The sequence below is a fragment of the Diadema setosum genome, chromosome 16 (genome assembly GCF_964275005.1).
Source record: "Diadema setosum chromosome 16, eeDiaSeto1, whole genome shotgun sequence".
Lineage (NCBI taxonomy): Eukaryota > Metazoa > Echinodermata > Echinoidea > Diadematoida > Diadematidae > Diadema > Diadema setosum.
The window spans coordinates 22,894,522-22,912,748 of record NC_092700.1 but is presented as its reverse complement, the minus strand read 5'-3'; the positions used below and the strand labels follow the sequence as shown (position 1 = coordinate 22,912,748).

Here is an 18,227-nt window from a genome sequence, read left to right as displayed (position 1 = left end):
GGTACACATATTTGGGGAATTTTGGGAAAGTTTATGCAATGAGTAATTTCCAAGGTATGAAGAAAGAGTGTGATGACGGTACAAAATAGATTTTTTTTTTTTTTTTTTTTTTTTTTGGGGGGGGGGGGGGCATTGAAACCTGGCCTTTGACCCTTAACCTTTGACCTTCTGGCTGGAAATTTCCCGGAGAATCTCCATTAGGTAATGCATGTATTCAGTTTTGAAACTAATAATGCAAGCATTGCATATACTAGTATATGAGGGAAATAGTAAAATTTTGAGGAGTTGACCTTGACCTTTGACCCCTGACTATTGACCCATGACCCCTAAATTCCCTAGATAATCCCTGCCAGACAGTACATGCATATGTTCCAAGTTCCACGAAGATACATTGAAGCATTTGAGAGAAAAGTAATATTGCAACATTTTCACCTAACCTTTGACCTTTTGACCTTTTGACATGAAACTCTCTCTGGAGAATCTTTATGCAGTAGTACATGTCCACACCAAGTTTCAAGAAAATACCTTCGGGCATTGCATAGATATGGGGGAAATTGCAACATTTGTAGCATTTGACCTTGACCTTTTGACCTTTGACCTCTTGCCAATGTCACTAAAATCTACTCAACTAATTGTCCCATCATACATCATCCTTGGACCAAGTTTGGTGAAAGCTGCTTCATCCAGTTTTGAGTTATTACGTAAACAGATAAATTTTAGGATTTGACCTTGATCTTTGACCTTTGACCTCTGTCCGATTTCACTGAAAAACTAATCAAGTAATTTTCCCATCATACATCATCGTCCAACAAAGTTTGGTGAAATTTGCTCCATCCAGTCTTGAGTTATCGCGTAAACGGATACAATTTCATGATTTGACCTTGACCTTTCACCTTTCACCTTCAGCCAATTTCACCCAAAATCTAATCAAATAATTGCCCCATCATACTTCATACTTGGACCAAGTTTGGTAAAATTCCAGTAAATATTACTCAAGTTATCGCGTAAACGAAAGCGGACGGACGTACGGACGTACGGACGGACAGACGGACGGACAACCCGAAAACATAATGCCTCCGGCACCACTTCGTGGCGGAGGCATAAAAAGAACAGTCACATGACTTGATAAAAAATATCAAAAGTAAAAAAAAACACAACCCACCAAAAGTGTTATTTTTGCCAACCTGGTATATCGCATCAGTCATTTCATGAGATCGTAATAAGAACTCAATGCCACAAAAACTGTATCCTTATTGTGAAAGTCCATATCATTTGTCTTCCGCTCCAAATCAGTACAGTACTTAACCATGACAGTGCTGAGTGTACATCTTTTGTAGCTTTTAGTAACTGTTGTTAAAGATGCACCTACCCCAGTCGGGCGTGAACATAAAGCGGACGCCGCTGACGGCGTCGGGCAGCGTCATGCTCCAGATGAAGCAAACGACGACGAGGACGAGGAAGACCGAGACGATGACCGAGCAGACCACCTCGATGCTCTTGACCCCCCAGAGAACGGTCAAGCCGGCAAGCAAGATGGCGACGGTGTGGTAAAGAAGTGGCCATTCGGAGTCCTGATGGACACAAGATCACAAAAGCAAAAGTGTAGTTTTATGGATTCACTTTACAATTTTGTATTGCAAAATATTTTATCCCTCCTTCTTTTTTTTCGATTTTTTGGGGACGTTGCCATGCTCTTGTCAAAGAAGGTAAATGAATCACCAATATCACTAAACAAAAATCTAAGCTAGTTGCCTTAAACACCCAGATGATTAAAACAATGCCTCTTCTCGCAGATTAGTGAATTGAAAGAAAAACTGGCAAAGTCTCCTACACATATCCATGACCTGTACATTATCGGGAGCTGTTTCCATATTGTCACAGTGAAAAAAAAATAATAATAATTAGCTCATACCACTGTATGGCTAATCTAAAGAAATTTAGTTTTTACTATTGCTTGTCCTCAAATTTTATTCAAGTCAAATTAACTAAACATGGCATTTTCCAATTTCTCTGCACCTCTTCTCTTGTTCCCTGTTTTTGTTTTTGTTTTTGTGTGTGTGTGTGGGGTTTTTTTTTTGTCTCTTTTTTTTTTCGGGGGGGGGGGGGTTGGAGGGGAAGGGGGTGGGAGGGGGAATTCCTGAGTTGACTTGAAGGGAGCATGAGACCTTATACTTAGTTTAAATGGAGGTGGTGCAAACTTGTAACAGCCAACATGCTTACAAAATGTGTTATAATTAACCTCTCAGCATATCCCAGCCATGAATATCAGAACAAACACTTGAGGAAGATTTGGAAAGTTTGTTGACACATCAAACAGGAAATTCTGCTACATCATGGCCAGTCACCCCCAGTGTTTTCTGCCTCATCACTGGCAGCTCAAAAACCTTTATGTTGCAACAATGTTTACATCCTGCCCTGAATTGGTTCCCATCTGGACTACACCTAAATAACAAATTATTTAACTAACTGTGTTTTAATCCTCAATATCATGTAGTCATTTATTCATTAAGTTAGAGCTTTGTCGATACCAATAAAGAAAAAGTTTTGTATAACACCCATTCTATCCTACATTACATGGTGGGCATGTTATTTTGGGCACTATCATATGGTTCACCAGAAACTGAAGCGCACCTTTAAACCTACGTGTATAAGGTGCACACCGGACAAACAACAAACACATGCACTGAAACCAAATATAGTGCAGAAAAGAAGAAAAGAAACTGCACACAGATCATATAATACAAGCTAATGAACAAATGTGGGTTATTCTTGTGAATGTTAAAGTGGCAATGTTGTGGGCAAAAAGTTGTTTTGCATGGATCAATTTACATTGATGTAAATGACATTCAGTTTACATAGCATTAAAATCTACAGTGTTTACATCCAGGAATTTGTCATTAGCTCTATTTCTGATATCAAACATAAGAATGAATATCAAATAGCGTGCTTAAATGGGAATATGAGACTACCCAAATATGTAAAACATTCAATAATAATCACTGTAAAAGTAACAAAATAGATTCTAACCACTGCAAAGTCTTGAAATGTTTGGTTGCTTGCAGGGAGGGTCTCTGGAAGATCGTGGCCAATGTAGAAAATGAGGTAGTAGATACACCAGCCAACGATGACACAGTAGTAACCACTATAGATGGGGAATATAAGAGGTAGTAAGCATTTATAGGTATTGCAGAGGTAAAGTCTACACATACACATCTGGTCAATTCTAGTTGGGAAAAAATACAAGGGAGAGCTTTGCTGGCATTTGTGAATAGAAGAAGAACTAGAAGTATACAGAATGAAACAAACAAATATAAAAACACATATTTCCACAGTATGTGTATACATTGTATTAAAAGAAAAACAAAAGCAAACAGCAGGACAAAACTTTAATGTCATTGTCCTATCTGGAATCTTATCATGGAATTTTGGGGTTCATTACTTGAAATGAAAATAAAGTTTTGGGGGGAGTTTTCTACATCATGACTAACCACTTCACACTGAAAAAAAGTAGCAAGAATTAATTGCCTTACACCAATATATTACACGAGAGCCGTCTCTCAACTTTCAATGGCAAATTACCTGTTAACCCTTTCCACGTGAGATTCTGACATTCCCATTGAGTTTGCACAGGAAACGGTACATAAATGATTAAACTTTGAGGAGCTGTTTGTCTGACTTGATGTAAACAAACTTGTAGACATCAACTTTGTACTGTGCCAAGTAATGAATCTGAAACAGAACTACTGTAGGTAGGAGTGGGGTTTAGATTGGAATAATTCATGCATCAATGTGAATGAGAGTTTACAAATTGGTATGATCCAACTAATAACATTTGGCATGCTCTCATGATTATACTACTACTAACTGTACTGTATACGCCATATATTTCGCGAGTCTAAATTTTCGCGAATCAGGAATTCCGATGCTTCAATGTCCAGGCATACACATCAAGTTTTTGGGGGAAAATAAAAGCACACAATCAGTGAACCAATGTAAGAACTGGCAAATATAGAATGGTTTTACACAGACATGCTGCTTGCGAATGCTACCCTGTATGACGAAAAAGCTTGGAGGAGTTGAACAAATCTGTACCTTATTCCGAAGTCTACGAGAGCCACCCAGGCCCCTGCCCAGCCGTTCTTGGGCCCAATCAGCTCCGTGAAGGCCCCAATGGTGGCCTTCTTGGTGTAGCGTCCTGTGCCATACTCGATCAGGATGAGAGGGATTGACCAGATGAAGAGGAAGACGACCCAGACAATCATAAACTGGAGGCATCCTGTAGGGTGTGGTCACAGAAAGTTCAAGTTCAAGTTCAAGTTTGTTTTATTTCATCTCTACCAACAAATTGAGGATACAAGGAAATGTTTGGGTATAAAAGTAATGACATAAAGATTAGTACAACAATGCAATGAACATAATGACATGTAATAAAGACACAGGTAATTGTTACAAGAGATCTATACAAATTATGCTACTTGTATTTCTTAATGGTAAACTCCGAAGCAAAGTTGATGGCAATGGAGGGGAAGAATTGTTGACTACAAGGGGGAGACACCACTGTTATTAAGGAAAGCGTAGACGAGGATGTGTACATACAGTAGGTGAAAACTTTTGGGGGGACTATTCCAGTCCTTATTTTGAAGATGTTTCAGGAGCTTCTGGACCTGACCTTGTGCGGCAGATCCATCCAGCTGGGTCTACATATTTACAGGTACAGTTGCTTTACACCATAAGAATAGGTAAAATGTATGGGATCAGCTGATGTCAAACATCAAACTCTAATACAAAACAAAAATGAAATTTAGCTTTCGCTCAAATGCAATAGATAATGCATATAGTGACAAAAAAGAAGAAAAGAAGAAGAAAAATAAAATAAAATAAATCTGCGCATACATAATGTGCAGACACAGTACAAGGGGTTATGGCCGAGGCGTTCCACATTGTTTATAGGGAACATTCTCATTTTGCATATACTTCTTGTATAAGTTGTATGGATGGCATTGTTGTGAATTTAGAACTGAATATCACAACACTATAATGCTTGAAGACAGAGATTTCCCATACCCAGGGCAGTAATATACTGTATGAGATAATGACATCATGCCCTTTAAACAGATATTATACAATGTATTTAACCCATTGAGGAGAGTGCTGATTTTGCTACAAAATGCATTTCTCATAGACATTTGTCTGAGTACACTCGGGACTTGTCCTCAACGGGTTAACATGACCAATATCATTATTCTGTGAAAACATACAAAAATACAAAGTTCTCTCATAGAATTCCACAAGTGGCTTTCCAATACTTTAACTTTAACTTGAATTTGCCGAACTTTGTTTGATTTTGACTTCTCTGTAGAATCTAAGTCAACATGAACTTGGAGAGTCACCATCCACTTATCAAAAGCAAACAACATCCTCAATTTGCAAGTCAGTGGGGAGGAGAGACACATATGCAGGAAGAGACAAGTACTAAACTGGCATCACAAGTTGTAATATTTACTACAACTAGTTTCAGTTTCTGTGCTGCCATTGCGGGATGAGAAGACTACTCAGTCTTCTCATCCAGCAATGGCGGTACAGAAACTTCAAAAATTCATAACTTTTGAATGGATTGTCCGATCTTCCTCAAACTTTCACTGATATGTTCTACTAATATACTGCATTATTTTAATCCAAAATTTAAAAGGTGAACTTGTCCTTTAAAGGAGATGAAGAGACTGTATGAGTCAAATAAGTAAAGAACTATAGCCATTGTAGTTTGCAAGTGGGTAGTTGTGATCATGAATGCCCATTCACTGGAAAAGATCGTCTATTGTATCTACGCAGCAAGGAAATATTATGACACACATCTTTTTCTTTTTGATACCATTAATCATCACCTCGAGAAATTTACTTAGCTGAGTTCTTGTCAGCTGGCTAACTCGATTTTGGTACAGTGTTTTTACCGTCTTTAGCTTTTATCCACTTGCTTTCACTTTTGTGCTAACTGCACAATCTCCTTTGATCAATTTGCATCATAACAAACTTTTTGCAAAGGTTGCTTTGTTTTGATTATTTGCTATTTAAAACAAGTAGCACCAAAAGATAAAGCACTGCCAGGTATTTAGAATGTGTAGTGTGTGTTTGAAAGAGAGAGAGAGTATATCTTTTACAGACAATGTCAGTGGCCCTGGGTTGAACAAAGTGGGAATTTGTCTCTCAGTTTCGCTAAGATGACGTTCATATTAAAGCTAGCAGCTTCCTCATTACTTGAGCACTTCCAGGTTTGGAAAAGTAAACAGTGTTCAGTACAGAATGTCAACTGAGTGTGTGCTGTACATTTTTTTTTTTTTTTTTTTTTTTTTTTACAGAGTCACAGCTCTTTCAAAGACATCCTATAGGCACAGAATCAGCACTTATTTGCATGCCAACCTCAGTGGTTCTCTTCACATTTTTTTTTTATCCATCACATGAATGTTCTGGAAACAAATGGAAAGGGGAGATGTGGAAGTATTGTTAACACCCCCACCCCCACTGGCTTATTTTTTTAGTGGATTTAGGGTGTGTTTTGTTTTGTTTTTGGTTTGTTTTTTTGTTGTTGTTTTTGCCTGTCAGCGGATTTTGGGAGAGAAGTGGCAGCATGCAACAAATATGCGAAGACCTTTTTTTTTTTCCCCCTTGCTTATTTACTCATCATCATTGGGTCAACCACCCCCCCCCCCCAACAAAGGGCTAAATCCACCCCTAACGCATAGGGCTATTAAAGTGAGGCTACATCCTAACATCAGCATTTTATGTGGAATTCATGGGAACTGTCTGTCATTTTGGAGTGTCTGTTTTGTGATGAATTTATCATTAATTTACTATTTACGTATTTAAATGCTGTGCGTTTGTAGCCAGTAAGTGAATAGTACTGGGCTGAACCTGGTGTATACAAACCAACCTTAGTGTAAACGCACTCAGTACCTTCTCATGTCAATGAAAAAGAATTGTTTACACTGGAGATAAATGGTGTATACAATTGTATTTGATCTTAGTGGCTCCTGGGTTACTGTGTATGTGTGTGTGAGTGTGTTTCTGTGTGTGTCCCTTTTTTCTTTTTGGCGGGGGGGGGGGGGGGGGGGGGGGAATGGCATTTGCTTCTGGTCTTTTTGCACAGTCATTCTTTCCCCTGCATGGGTTAAGATTGTGGCCGGTATCTTCGCTTAGATACTGCTGCATAGTGTGTGTATTGCCGGGAACTTTCATGTTCACTAGGTTATTTGCCCCAAGTTTTCTTGTCTCTTGTGGGCTCATGAGTCACACACCACGAGACCTATCTTTCAAAGACACACCATACCAGTACACATCAGGGCTAGCACTAATTACATTGGAGAATCGACTAACTGAAAAACCAGATATGTTTGCGTGCATTTTGGTTTTGCGAATCTTGTGAGAGCCAAGATTTGTGATATCAAAATGCACACAAAAGTTCTTCTACATTATATGCATTGAATGTCAGTGGCAATCCGCAAAAATTTCGTGCCGTGAAAATATCGTGCTTTACAGTACTTTACACTGTGTATATTAGTGGATGATCAACAAAGTCTGTATTCAGTTTTATTTTTCATCTTCCTGAAAGATAATCGTACCACTTCAATAAGAGTACAATAGTTTACATACTGTACTATGTAATTAAATCTTGATTGATAATTGCTGTATGAGTTTTGAAGATAGTGCATAAAAATGGAATCATCATGACAAAGCAAGTACCTATACAAAGTTTCCAAGGTCAAGTTTACCAGATAAGAGACATTATGTACAGCTACAAACGCTTCCACATTTTAAATGTTTGTCTTCCTTCTTGGAACATAATATCGGATACACAACACATACACAATGCACTGATATCAGTGACAGTACCAAGCAATGACACAGCCAAGACAAATGTTGTGTAAACAAAAAACAAAAGTTCAGTTTCCATCAACTACCAGGTAATAGGTTAGGCTGTCATTTTGAAAAACCTTGAAACAAGGACAAGCAGTGGATCATACTATTAACTGTGTGCAGGAATTTCCCTGGGTCTGTTTGTGTTCATAAAATGTCTCGGTGACTTACAAATAGGCAAATATAGCATCGTAAAGTACAAATAAAAACACCCAATATTGACCCTGAGAGGAGTACCCTGATTTTGCTTTCTGCAGTGGGTCACCACGTCTAATACACTGTAAATAGATGTTAGACAGTACGATCTCTGAAAATTGCTTCATTTTATCATGGACCCTAGGGTCCAGGGATGGTTTTTTATACTGTACCGCTGTGTAAAGGTCACTCTACTATAAATTACCAGCAATGTCTATAACATCACCTAGCCAGAAAGGAAGAGGACAAGGTCTGTTTACAGGCAAACTATTCCTAAAGGAAATTGTCTAGGAGTCTGGGTATTGTATGAAAAAAAAAAAAAAATGTGACTTACTGTACAATGTATGTTCACTTGTACTATTCTAAAATATGCAAATCTATTCAAATGTGCTAAAAAACAAATAGCTGCAAAAGAATTATAATTTTATTGAAAGTTATAATCTAATGCACATAGTTACAATGTATGTACAGATCTATGCAAGTGCATTCAAAACATGATTTAACGAAACCACTGCTCAACAAGACCTTGAAAAAAATAAAAGTTAAGCCATTGACAAATCCTCAAATCCAATACATGGTTGGGGAATATATGAAGATTTTGACTGAAACTTGATCAAAATGTGCTGGCCATCATTATTTCCCAGTTACCTTGGTCTCCACTGTTATTGGCCAGAATGCGTGGGAAGCGCCATATATTTCCCGTGCCAACCATGCATCCTACACATGTCAGGATTGTGCCAAAGGTCGTTCTGAAGCTACCCCCGGAATTCACTCGGCCGGACTGTGGCTCATGCTGTTGTTGTTGTTGTAGTTGTTATACACAGGGAATGAAGAAAAACAGAGAAAAGAATTCAAAACGATTGTGAGCAGGAAAATATTAAAAAGGTACTTTGTACAGTGCTATATTGTAAGTCAACAAAATTCTATGATACAACTTTTCATACAGCATGGTACTTCTTTACAAATTATACAGGTATGTATTCTCATTCTGCATTGTTATTGAGCACTCTTTCTGTGTCATTCTTCACACAATCTTTCAAAGAACACAGTTTAGTTTATTTTCTACAATTCATGTCACTATGTCAGTATCAAGATAATTTCGATCACAATCTATGTGTCTGCAGCAGATCTGCAAATAAGATGCTAATTTGCATAATTGAGAATTTTTACTTTTTGAAACTATATAAATATTCAAATACTACACATAGGCTAATATGAAATTAGAAGTGTGGGTTAAATGCGAACATTTTGGAGAAAAAATACATGATGCTCTGTGACAGACTGTGTACCATACGAATGACTAAAACTCCCATGAATTATCAATTAGCCATTCTCTATACATGGGCTTAGTGGCAGCCCTTCACTTGGGTGGACAAGTGACATTTGTATTTTTAACATTCACAGTGGTTTGCATGGCATGCAGTTGTGCAAAAATGTAGTTTTTTTTTTTTTTAATCAATGCACACTATAAAGGTTGCAAACTTCATTATCTTTACTTTTAAACATTAATTATTCATCTTTTTTCCATCTTTCATTATAGTGATGATTGATATTTATAGTGGGGATAAATATGAAGAAAATGATATAAAAAGTTCTAATTCCATGAATATGTTGTACATGTATACCCTGATCGTGAAGCCTATAGAATCAATAGATAGACATGAAAGTGGATACTAAAGTACTAGAATGTATGAAATGTTTGATAGTAGCCAAAATTCAGTACTGCACAACTCATCAATGTAGGATAAAGAAGATGCATGACAACGCGTCAGAGTAAACAAAGGAAGTAATGCAACACTTTAATAGAAATCTCATTGAACAAAATAATTTGCATAATAATTGTCATATCACAGTTGAAAATCAATGCTAAATTACTACTGTTTGAGTTTATCATAATATAATTCAAGAACTGGAATTTGAAGAAAAAAAACTCAACACAGGACAGGTCATGAAAAACCATAGAGGAAGAATAGAAACTTAAGTAAAGTTACCATGCAATTTGCTGTTCACATAAATCATTTGTACAGATCTAATTTATAGATCCTAGTTGTCTCCATAAAAAATAATGAATAAATGACTCTTGTAGTCTTTAAAGTAAATTTATAAAATTGATATTATTGATATTTCATAACATGTCTATGACATGTGACTTTTTTCATTTCATAGACAAACTTTAAAAACAAAATGCCCACAATTGCAAACTTTTGAGCACCATGTATACAAGTAGAATCTAATTTATATTTTGTAAAACTTGTCCAAAATAGATGAAAAAAAAAATCTTCTCAAGAATGACAAAGCAAATTAGATGTCTAGTTCGGCTCTAGACTGTTCTAATTAATAAAATTACTTTTGTGGGAGTGTTGAGTGTAGACTGTAGGATCGAAAAATTATGCAATATACAAATTATGTTGATCTGCTTTTTATTGTTCTACAATTATACAAAATTAACCCGTTGAGGACGAGTCCCGAGTATACTCGGGCAGGTGTCTATGGGAAATGCGTGTTGTAGCAAAATCAGTCCGTCCTCAACGGGTTAAAAAGAAAAATTTGTTCTTTTATATTAGTACTGGTATAATTTCTTTCAAAATTTTTTCTTTTCCTTACCTGGGGCTGCAACGGTGTCGTGTCAGTTGCTTCATCCATATCGAAATTTCTCACTAAATATCAGCCGAAGTGCCCAAGCCCAGTTCTCTACACAACTTTGTGATTTTACTTTGGTGCTAGGTAGGTCGAGATGGTCGAAAGATGTAAGGACCACTGCACTGTTTATACAACACAACAGGGTATATTGTACTACGAGTAGAGCCCTCTCAATCGTAGTGTCATTCCAGATTTTATTGTTATAGGCCTAGATCTATAATCTATGCATGCAGAATCTTAATACAGATTGAACACCACCAAATTGATATAAGCTACCCACTAACCAGGTACCCTTCGAAAAATATTGGGATCTATTCTAGAAAGAGCCAGAGGTCTAACAGTATTCTGAACTCTTGAACTGTATGGAAGTGGTAAGAGAGCCCAGCCAGCTCAAATCTCCTGCCCCTGGCTTGGCGAGGTCTAGCTGCTAGCTGTCACGTTTCTGTCGAGATGAGTCTGCTGCTGCAGTGTCAATCAAACATTCATGACGCGGCTTCAGGATTAGATATTGAAGAAAGATCGAGGTGATAACTACTGTGCTGCATTCTCGGTCTCGTCCCTGTCTTCATCCATGAAAGTCCGGATATTGTACCCAGGCCCAGCTGATACTCTTGATCCTAATCAGTGCAGTGACCACAGTTACACCCCTACCAGCTCCACAGCCCTCCACAACGTTTACTGTCAGCGCGCGATATGTGTTTAGAAGTCGACTGCAGCTCCACACTGTACATACCGTGTACCACACACATCAGCAGCACCGGTCAATCGAACTCTTGAAAAAGTTAGGGAAGTCACCTGACACCTGACACCTGATTATCGATTCAACAAGTGGTACTTATGATCGATCATTATCATTTTATCATAGAATGCATTGAAGACTCTAGCTGTCATATTTATATAAAATTTGTCAATTATTTGGGGTTTTTTTTCAAAAAAGTAATTCAATAAAGATTATATACAATCAAAAAGTTATACTACGTCATAATAGTTCAAACTAAACTTCAAAAATACTTAATGCATGTAAAAGTAAATTAAAACGCATGCAAAAAGGCTATACGCATTGGGTTGTCGATGCTGTCGCAACGCAACGCATAAACATCCATAGAGGCAGCAGCTGTAGCAGCTAGCTAGCGAGACCACGGCCGTAGGTGTTTAATGGGTGATGATGATGCATGCATGCAGTGAACTAAAAGGGTAGCAGATAGTGCAGTGCATGGTGCTGCCAAATCAAACGCGTTGTGAATCTACATAATGATCTAGTATCTACACAGATACAGGCCTATCTGTCAAGTCAACTTAGTCCCCCTACTAAGAGTTACAGCACTTCACAAGCAACAAAGTCAAGAGTCCTACCGCAACCAGGTAAAGTACCAATAAAGTTTTAAGTCGTAGTTCTGTGTGTGTTGTTAAAGTAGGCCCTAACGTAACTGCGACCAGCCCCAACACGCAGTGTTAACAGTGTGTAACTGTGTACACGGAGCGTCCCGGGGTTAGCCCTAACGTTACATGTAAATTTAAATTTACAATGTAAGAGCTTCTATCAAACTTTATTGAAAGACAAAGTCACCAGGAGAGACAGACTTCGATAGAACCTATTAATTTAGACCTCTATCTAGTAGGTCCTATGATGTATCTGTACTGTAAACCATGAAACAGGATCAGGAAGCTAACATTAGAACGTTCCTCCAACGAAGCTAGAACCCGTCTCTAACGTTACATATTTCTAAACACTCGCCGTTTATGTTTACTGCCACTTTTCATTGTAAACCAACATTACAGTCTGACTAACTTTTTTTTAATACTATTTATAGTAAGTTTACAGCAACAAGGCTGTGTTTAGTTACAGTCTAATGCGAACACGAGCTGCATTTTTATTTCTCAATTAATCATACACGTACATGAACCTCCTGATGTAGACTGTGTAGGTTCCTACTGAATTTTCAACATCAGTTGTCTGTTCTCTCTCAAAATCTTATCTACTGTACATGTAGTTTGCGATGTCTAATGTGTAACGTTAGATCTGATTGTCACACTTGTGTCTTGGCAGGGGTTGTCCAGTCATTTGACCGAACTGACCGAAAATCAAGTCTTCTCAACATTAGGCCTACTACTTCACTATAGTCTAGTGGAAGAAGCTGAGAGTTCCGACAGTACACAAGCCTGCAGAAAAGGACCAAGATGGGAGATGTAAGTAACAATGATTTAACCCAGGGACCAGGGTACAATCCAGAATCTCGTCTATTTGATACATGTAGATACAACACTCTACTGTACATTGTAATCTTTACCAGCGTACTGATTTTCGTTTAAAATTTTCTTTGTATTTAGTGTGTGTGTGTGTGTACACTATGGATATATATATATATATATATATATATATATATATATATATATATATATATATATAAGTTACTGTAAAAGGGAGATATACATGTGTACATTGTATCTTCGTGGCTGTGTGCAGCATATGAAATTGTAGAATGTACATGTAGGTTACCTATCAAATGTCTTGGGATTATTAAATGACAGCAGTTTTAGATTTGTGTATGCTGTATAATCTTACATAAGAAGTCTACCTCCAAAATTTCACTTTGATGTTACAATTGTATTATGTTTTCACAATCAATAGTCCATAAAAAGCAGTTTACTGGAACATCAATGTTTTATCTACCACTTCTTCTTTTTTTTATCCTCCTTTTTCTTTACAGGCAAAGGATGATGCGTTGAGCGTAAAAAGTGGCGGATTCAAGTACAGAAATAAGAAGAAGCTGAACCCCAGAGAATTAAATGCCATGCACCCAACCCAGAGGAGTAAATATTTGGCTGTAAGTGACTGACCCCTGAAAAAAAAAAAAAAAAAAAAAAATTGACATGCTGTGTTTTAAGAGTTGAGTCTAGTAAAGTATTGAACATTGTCAGTGTACTATAACTGGGTCATGATGCACAATAATCTTTTGAGTAAGAAGTAGCAAATGGAAATATGTATTGCACAAATTTTGACAAATTTTCAGTCACACCATATGTCCACAGAGCTTTTGAAAGAACTTGCCTCTAGCTCTGCGAGTTGTAGCATTTGTGTTGGCATGCTGTAACATCAACAAAAGTTTATAGATAACTGGTCTGAACTCAAATAGAAGGTCAGCAAACTAAGCATGGAAATTTCCACTCTGACTGTCTGAGGCTAGCTGAGGAAAATTTTACTGAAATCCAGCGATACATTAACTTGGCAAAAATACAAAGAATAGCAAAGACGCTACAGATATTCACATGGTGATTAGTATGCCAAGTCTTGGATGAAATTATTAGTTGAATGTCTGCTGTCACAAAACAAGGTGTATTTGGGAGATGGGGTATGGTAAAAGATTGTCAACAAAACAGAGTATGATTATATACAGGGCTCGACACTAACGGTGGCCCAGGGCCACCAAAAACGCACGTCGGGCCACCAAAATTTCAGAAATGAAGAATTTGGTGGCCTGATCGGGCCACCAAAAAAGGTCGGATGTTTGCCTTTGGGCCACCAAAAATAAAAGTTAGTGTGGAGCCCTGTTATATAGGACATGAAACATGTCCACTTCATCATTAAACTTTACAAGAGTACTAAAAGAGCGATATTCCTTGATTAGTTGTAAATGGTTATTGTCAAATTTTAATCATTTTTTTTTTTCATTGAATGCCAAGTCTAGGTTGAAATCATTAGTTAAATGTCTGCTATCACAAAACAAGGTGTATTTTGGAGACGGGGGTATAGTCGAAGATTGTCAACAAAACTGAGACATACGCATAGGACTTGAAACATGTCCACTTACAGTGTAATCGTCATACTTTACAAGAGTGCTTTGGGCAATATTCGTATTCATAAAGTAAAATGTAAGTTGCTATATTGTCAATAATTTGTCTTTATTGCAGTATGAGGACCCTTCAAAGGAGACGGCAGAAGCCATTGCCAACTCCAAGAAGCGGGTCCAGGATCTGGGTAAGAAGCAGGCCGAGGACCTACGAAAGGAGAACCAGGTGGACCTGGAGAATGAGAAGCACAACCAGCTGATAGGCCAACTCAAGTGAGTACATTAGCCTTGATATTTGACAAAGGTTTAACATTTAATACCAAGGATGTGCAAAAAACTACAATCTTACACGTAATATGTAGATTGTTCAAATATACTACTGTATACGCCAAATATTTCGCGAGGTTTTTATTTTCGTGGATTTTGCAAGTCAGGTGCTATTCGCGAAATTAAAGACACGCGAAAATAATGACTCTGATCCCGATGTGGACGTGACGTACGCATGTACATTTCTCCGTTCAGTACAAGACTCCACGATCGCAAATTTAACCACTCGCGAAATTGTTGGGAATTCCCGATTCGGGAAAATTTAGACTCGCGAAATATATGGCGTATACAGTATAAGGTACTCTATATATCCGCTGTTGTAACATAGTGCTTGAATCAAGTTTTGCATGGATTTTTCAACATTTTGTCTTTGCATGCACAGACACTGGGATATCGGGTTATGTTGATTTTAGCCAAACTGAATCTGTACATTTTTGGTGTACTAGAAGTTGCCTTGTTAGCAAACTGACTTACTATAAGTGTGAATTCAGCTCAAAGGGACAATATACTTTTGATTACAAGGAAACTTTATAAACTTACAAGTCGATTATTGTTGGTTCTTGGTGAGTGCCAGAATAATTATCAGAAAAAGCGCATTGGACAATCCTTCGTTCGTCAGATCATTTATTCGCTGTGGTTTGGATCATGTAAAACATTTAATAAAGAATGATACAATTGCAACTGTACTACATATTGCAATGTGGAAATGATTGCTGTCGCGAGGATTGGACACGTAGTAAGTCAACACACGTCATACATTAGCCTTTCCCATTGACGACGAGTCCTAAATATACTCAGGCAGGTGTCTATTGGTTAAAGTGCAGAGGAAATCTGGCTTGAATGCTTGCATATCATGGTGAAAACCCAGACTTACCTGTGGCAGTTTTTGATGTGTGAAGATCAGACATCCTCCATAGATGTAAATAATTTGCAGACTGGAATGAGCAGTCAATCCACTGCAGTCCACTGATTTTGCGTTTAATGAAGATGTCTTTTTGACATTGAAAGCTGTTACATGTAGACTTGGATGATTGAGGTGACATCAGAAAGCAAAAACTAATATATCAAGCATCCTGATGAAAATCTGCCTGAATTCAGTAGAAATTTGTTGTGATATCAAGCCAGTATCATCAGCAGGTCCAATGCTGAAAATTAGTGGTTTTATCAAACCTTTGTTTCATCCAGGGTTGCTGGAAGAAAGACGTTTGATATCTTTTTTCTTTCGTTCTGTCAATGCAGAGCTGCAGAGGCAAGGAACAGATTACGAGTCATGAGGCTAAGATACCAAGCAAACAGAGTGAGTATTTTTCCCTTCCGTGTTAGCAAGAAACATATTTGAATTTTTTAATACTTGTGCCTTGGGTAATCAGTGACAAACTTAATGACATATATTTTACAAGAATGTGTGTTTTGTGTTGTTGTTTTCTTATTCAAATAGTTGACTTGAAATAAAGAAAAAAAAATATCAAAATTATATATTTTGCATTTTCCACAGGCATGCATGCTACAGAAATGTTTGCCAAATGCTTCAGATACTAAGTGTGCTGGTAACATCCTTCAATATTTGCTGATATCATCACAGTATATATGAATTTTCTGTGGAAATGCACAAATTTGTTTAGTTTTGACATGAGAGCAGAATAAAAGAAAACAATGACAAAAATCTGTATTATTTTGTCTTTTTCAAGGACATGATGTTTGACTCACACACAGAGTTAACTGTATATCAGTTGGTGGTATATATCTATGTCTGTGTGTGTAAGTGTATATCATATGTGTAATGATTAAGTACAAGTACAGGGGACCATAATTATTACGAAGTCCTAGGGACAGGTAGTTTTGTTTCGTTATATTGAAATTTTGTTATAATTGGACAAATAAACAGGGAAAAGACATAGAGCGGATAATTTTGCAGCCTGAATTTTTACTTCACTGTAACCATGCAGAATTTCATTATAACCGTGTTCATTATAACAGGAGTGCACTGTACATCTATTCCAGTATACCAACATGTTCTATACCAATGTATATCTCTCTGATCTCTCCAACCCAGGCCCAAGAGGTCAAACATCTCATATCTTGCCAGCCATCAGCCATCAAGGCAGTACGTCTCCAAGCCATGGTTCCAGCCGTACCGGACAAGTCCAGCCCAGGGGACAGTTTAGACAAACTTGAGGTAGGTCACCACTTCTCCTCTTTTCCCCCACATATGGAGCCTTGCAATCTTTGCCATGATATCCAACTGCATTGAAGCTACTGAAGTTGATGTTAAATGATGTCATTGCAATTATAATTTTCTTTTGCAATGCTTGTCCATTAGTGTAATCAAACAGTGTATATGTATTCATTTTGTGTATGTGATCATGCAATGTACATATATCCAGGGCTTGACACTAATGGTGGCCTGGTGGCCTGGGGCCACAACCAAAAATGCACGTCGGTCCACCAAAATTTCATTCAATAAATGAAGAATTTGGTGGCCTGATTGGGCCACCAAAAAAGGTTGGATGTTTGCCTTTGGGCCACCAAAAATAAAAGTTAGTGTGGAGACCTGATATATCAAATGCATACACACACAAATAGCACATACATAAACAGAAAGTAAATTTGAGAGAGGTAGACAAAGTGATGTGAATTTACAGATGTATGTATCTATTTGCTGTACGTGAGAAAGTGTGTATAAATGTTGTTTGAGCATGCAGTATTTAATTGATTTTAGATATTTACATTTGAACAACAGAGAACAACTGCAATTTATTGGTACTGACATAACTTGCAGAAAAATCAGCTGGGTCTGTTGTATACTCTCAACGTAAATTTTCTCTGCAATGTTGACAGAATTTCACTGACATAAAATCAAACATCCAATTGTTGACAATGGGTCATAAGCACGTTGCAGATGGAGTAAATGTCAAAGATATGTCACCATGTTCCGTGGAAATCTCACCGTGCCTTTTGTTGGTATATCCTCCCCACAGAGATCGAGGGTGGAGACGCTGCTTGAAGACGAACGAGGGCTGACCATCGATCGAGATCTCAGCTGAGAGTTGGACATTCCAGATATTTATGTTTTTTCTTTGTCTTGTTTTGTTTTGTTTTATTTTTGTTGTTGTTGTTTTGTTTTGTTTTTGTTTTGTTTTTTGCTAGAGATGTAACATACTTGACATTTATGTTTGTCATCATGTGTAAATGCAAGCTTGTAATAAATGATGCAACCCTGGATAGATGGGGTGTGTCATGTACGAGTAATGAATGAATAATCGTGTTCATCATACATTCCATGGTGGTTGTAGACGTGTGAAACGCCCTTTAATATTGTCCCCTGTGTATGAGCACTGATGCAGTTTTCATCATCTTCAAAAGGGGAAA

At 37.5% G+C, this 18,227-nt stretch overlaps 2 protein-coding genes across 2 annotated transcripts in view; one reads left to right on the top strand and one right to left on the bottom strand.

Annotated features, from left to right (window-relative positions):
* LOC140239717 (uncharacterized sodium-dependent transporter YocR-like) overlaps positions 1 to 10,746 on the bottom strand; it is a 32,141-nt gene extending 21,395 nt beyond the window's left edge. Inside the window, exons 1-5 of the mRNA XM_072319539.1 lie at positions 10,708 to 10,746; positions 8,752 to 8,896; positions 4,093 to 4,276; positions 3,028 to 3,142; positions 1,370 to 1,571 (exon numbers count right to left, since the gene is read on the bottom strand). Of these exons, the coding sequence (XP_072175640.1) occupies positions 1,370 to 1,571; positions 3,028 to 3,142; positions 4,093 to 4,276; positions 8,752 to 8,896; positions 10,708 to 10,746 (685 nt within the window). The remainder of the gene's footprint in view (positions 1 to 1,369; positions 1,572 to 3,027; positions 3,143 to 4,092; positions 4,277 to 8,751; positions 8,897 to 10,707) is intronic.
* A 1,139-nt stretch (positions 10,747 to 11,885) lies between these two features.
* Positions 11,886 to 18,107, top strand: LOC140239574 (protein LKAAEAR1-like). The gene is made up of 7 exons (XM_072319404.1): positions 11,886 to 12,105; positions 12,791 to 12,930; positions 13,452 to 13,568; positions 14,653 to 14,804; positions 16,098 to 16,155; positions 16,912 to 17,034; positions 17,837 to 18,107. Exons 2-7 carry the CDS (start codon positions 12,922 to 12,924, stop codon positions 17,900 to 17,902), a joined length of 525 nt encoding a protein of 174 aa, XP_072175505.1. The 5' UTR covers positions 11,886 to 12,105; positions 12,791 to 12,921; the 3' UTR covers positions 17,903 to 18,107.
* Positions 18,108 to 18,227: the final 120 nt, after the last annotated feature.

Coding starts and splice junctions, on each gene's coding strand:
- LOC140239574 (XM_072319404.1), top strand. Junction 16,156..16,911: donor TAAGATACCAAGCAAACAGA/GTGAGTATTTTT, acceptor TCTCCAACCCAG/GCCCAAGAGGTCAAACATCT. Junction 17,035..17,836: donor ACAGTTTAGACAAACTTGAG/GTAGGTCACCAC, acceptor TCCTCCCCACAG/AGATCGAGGGTGGAGACGCT.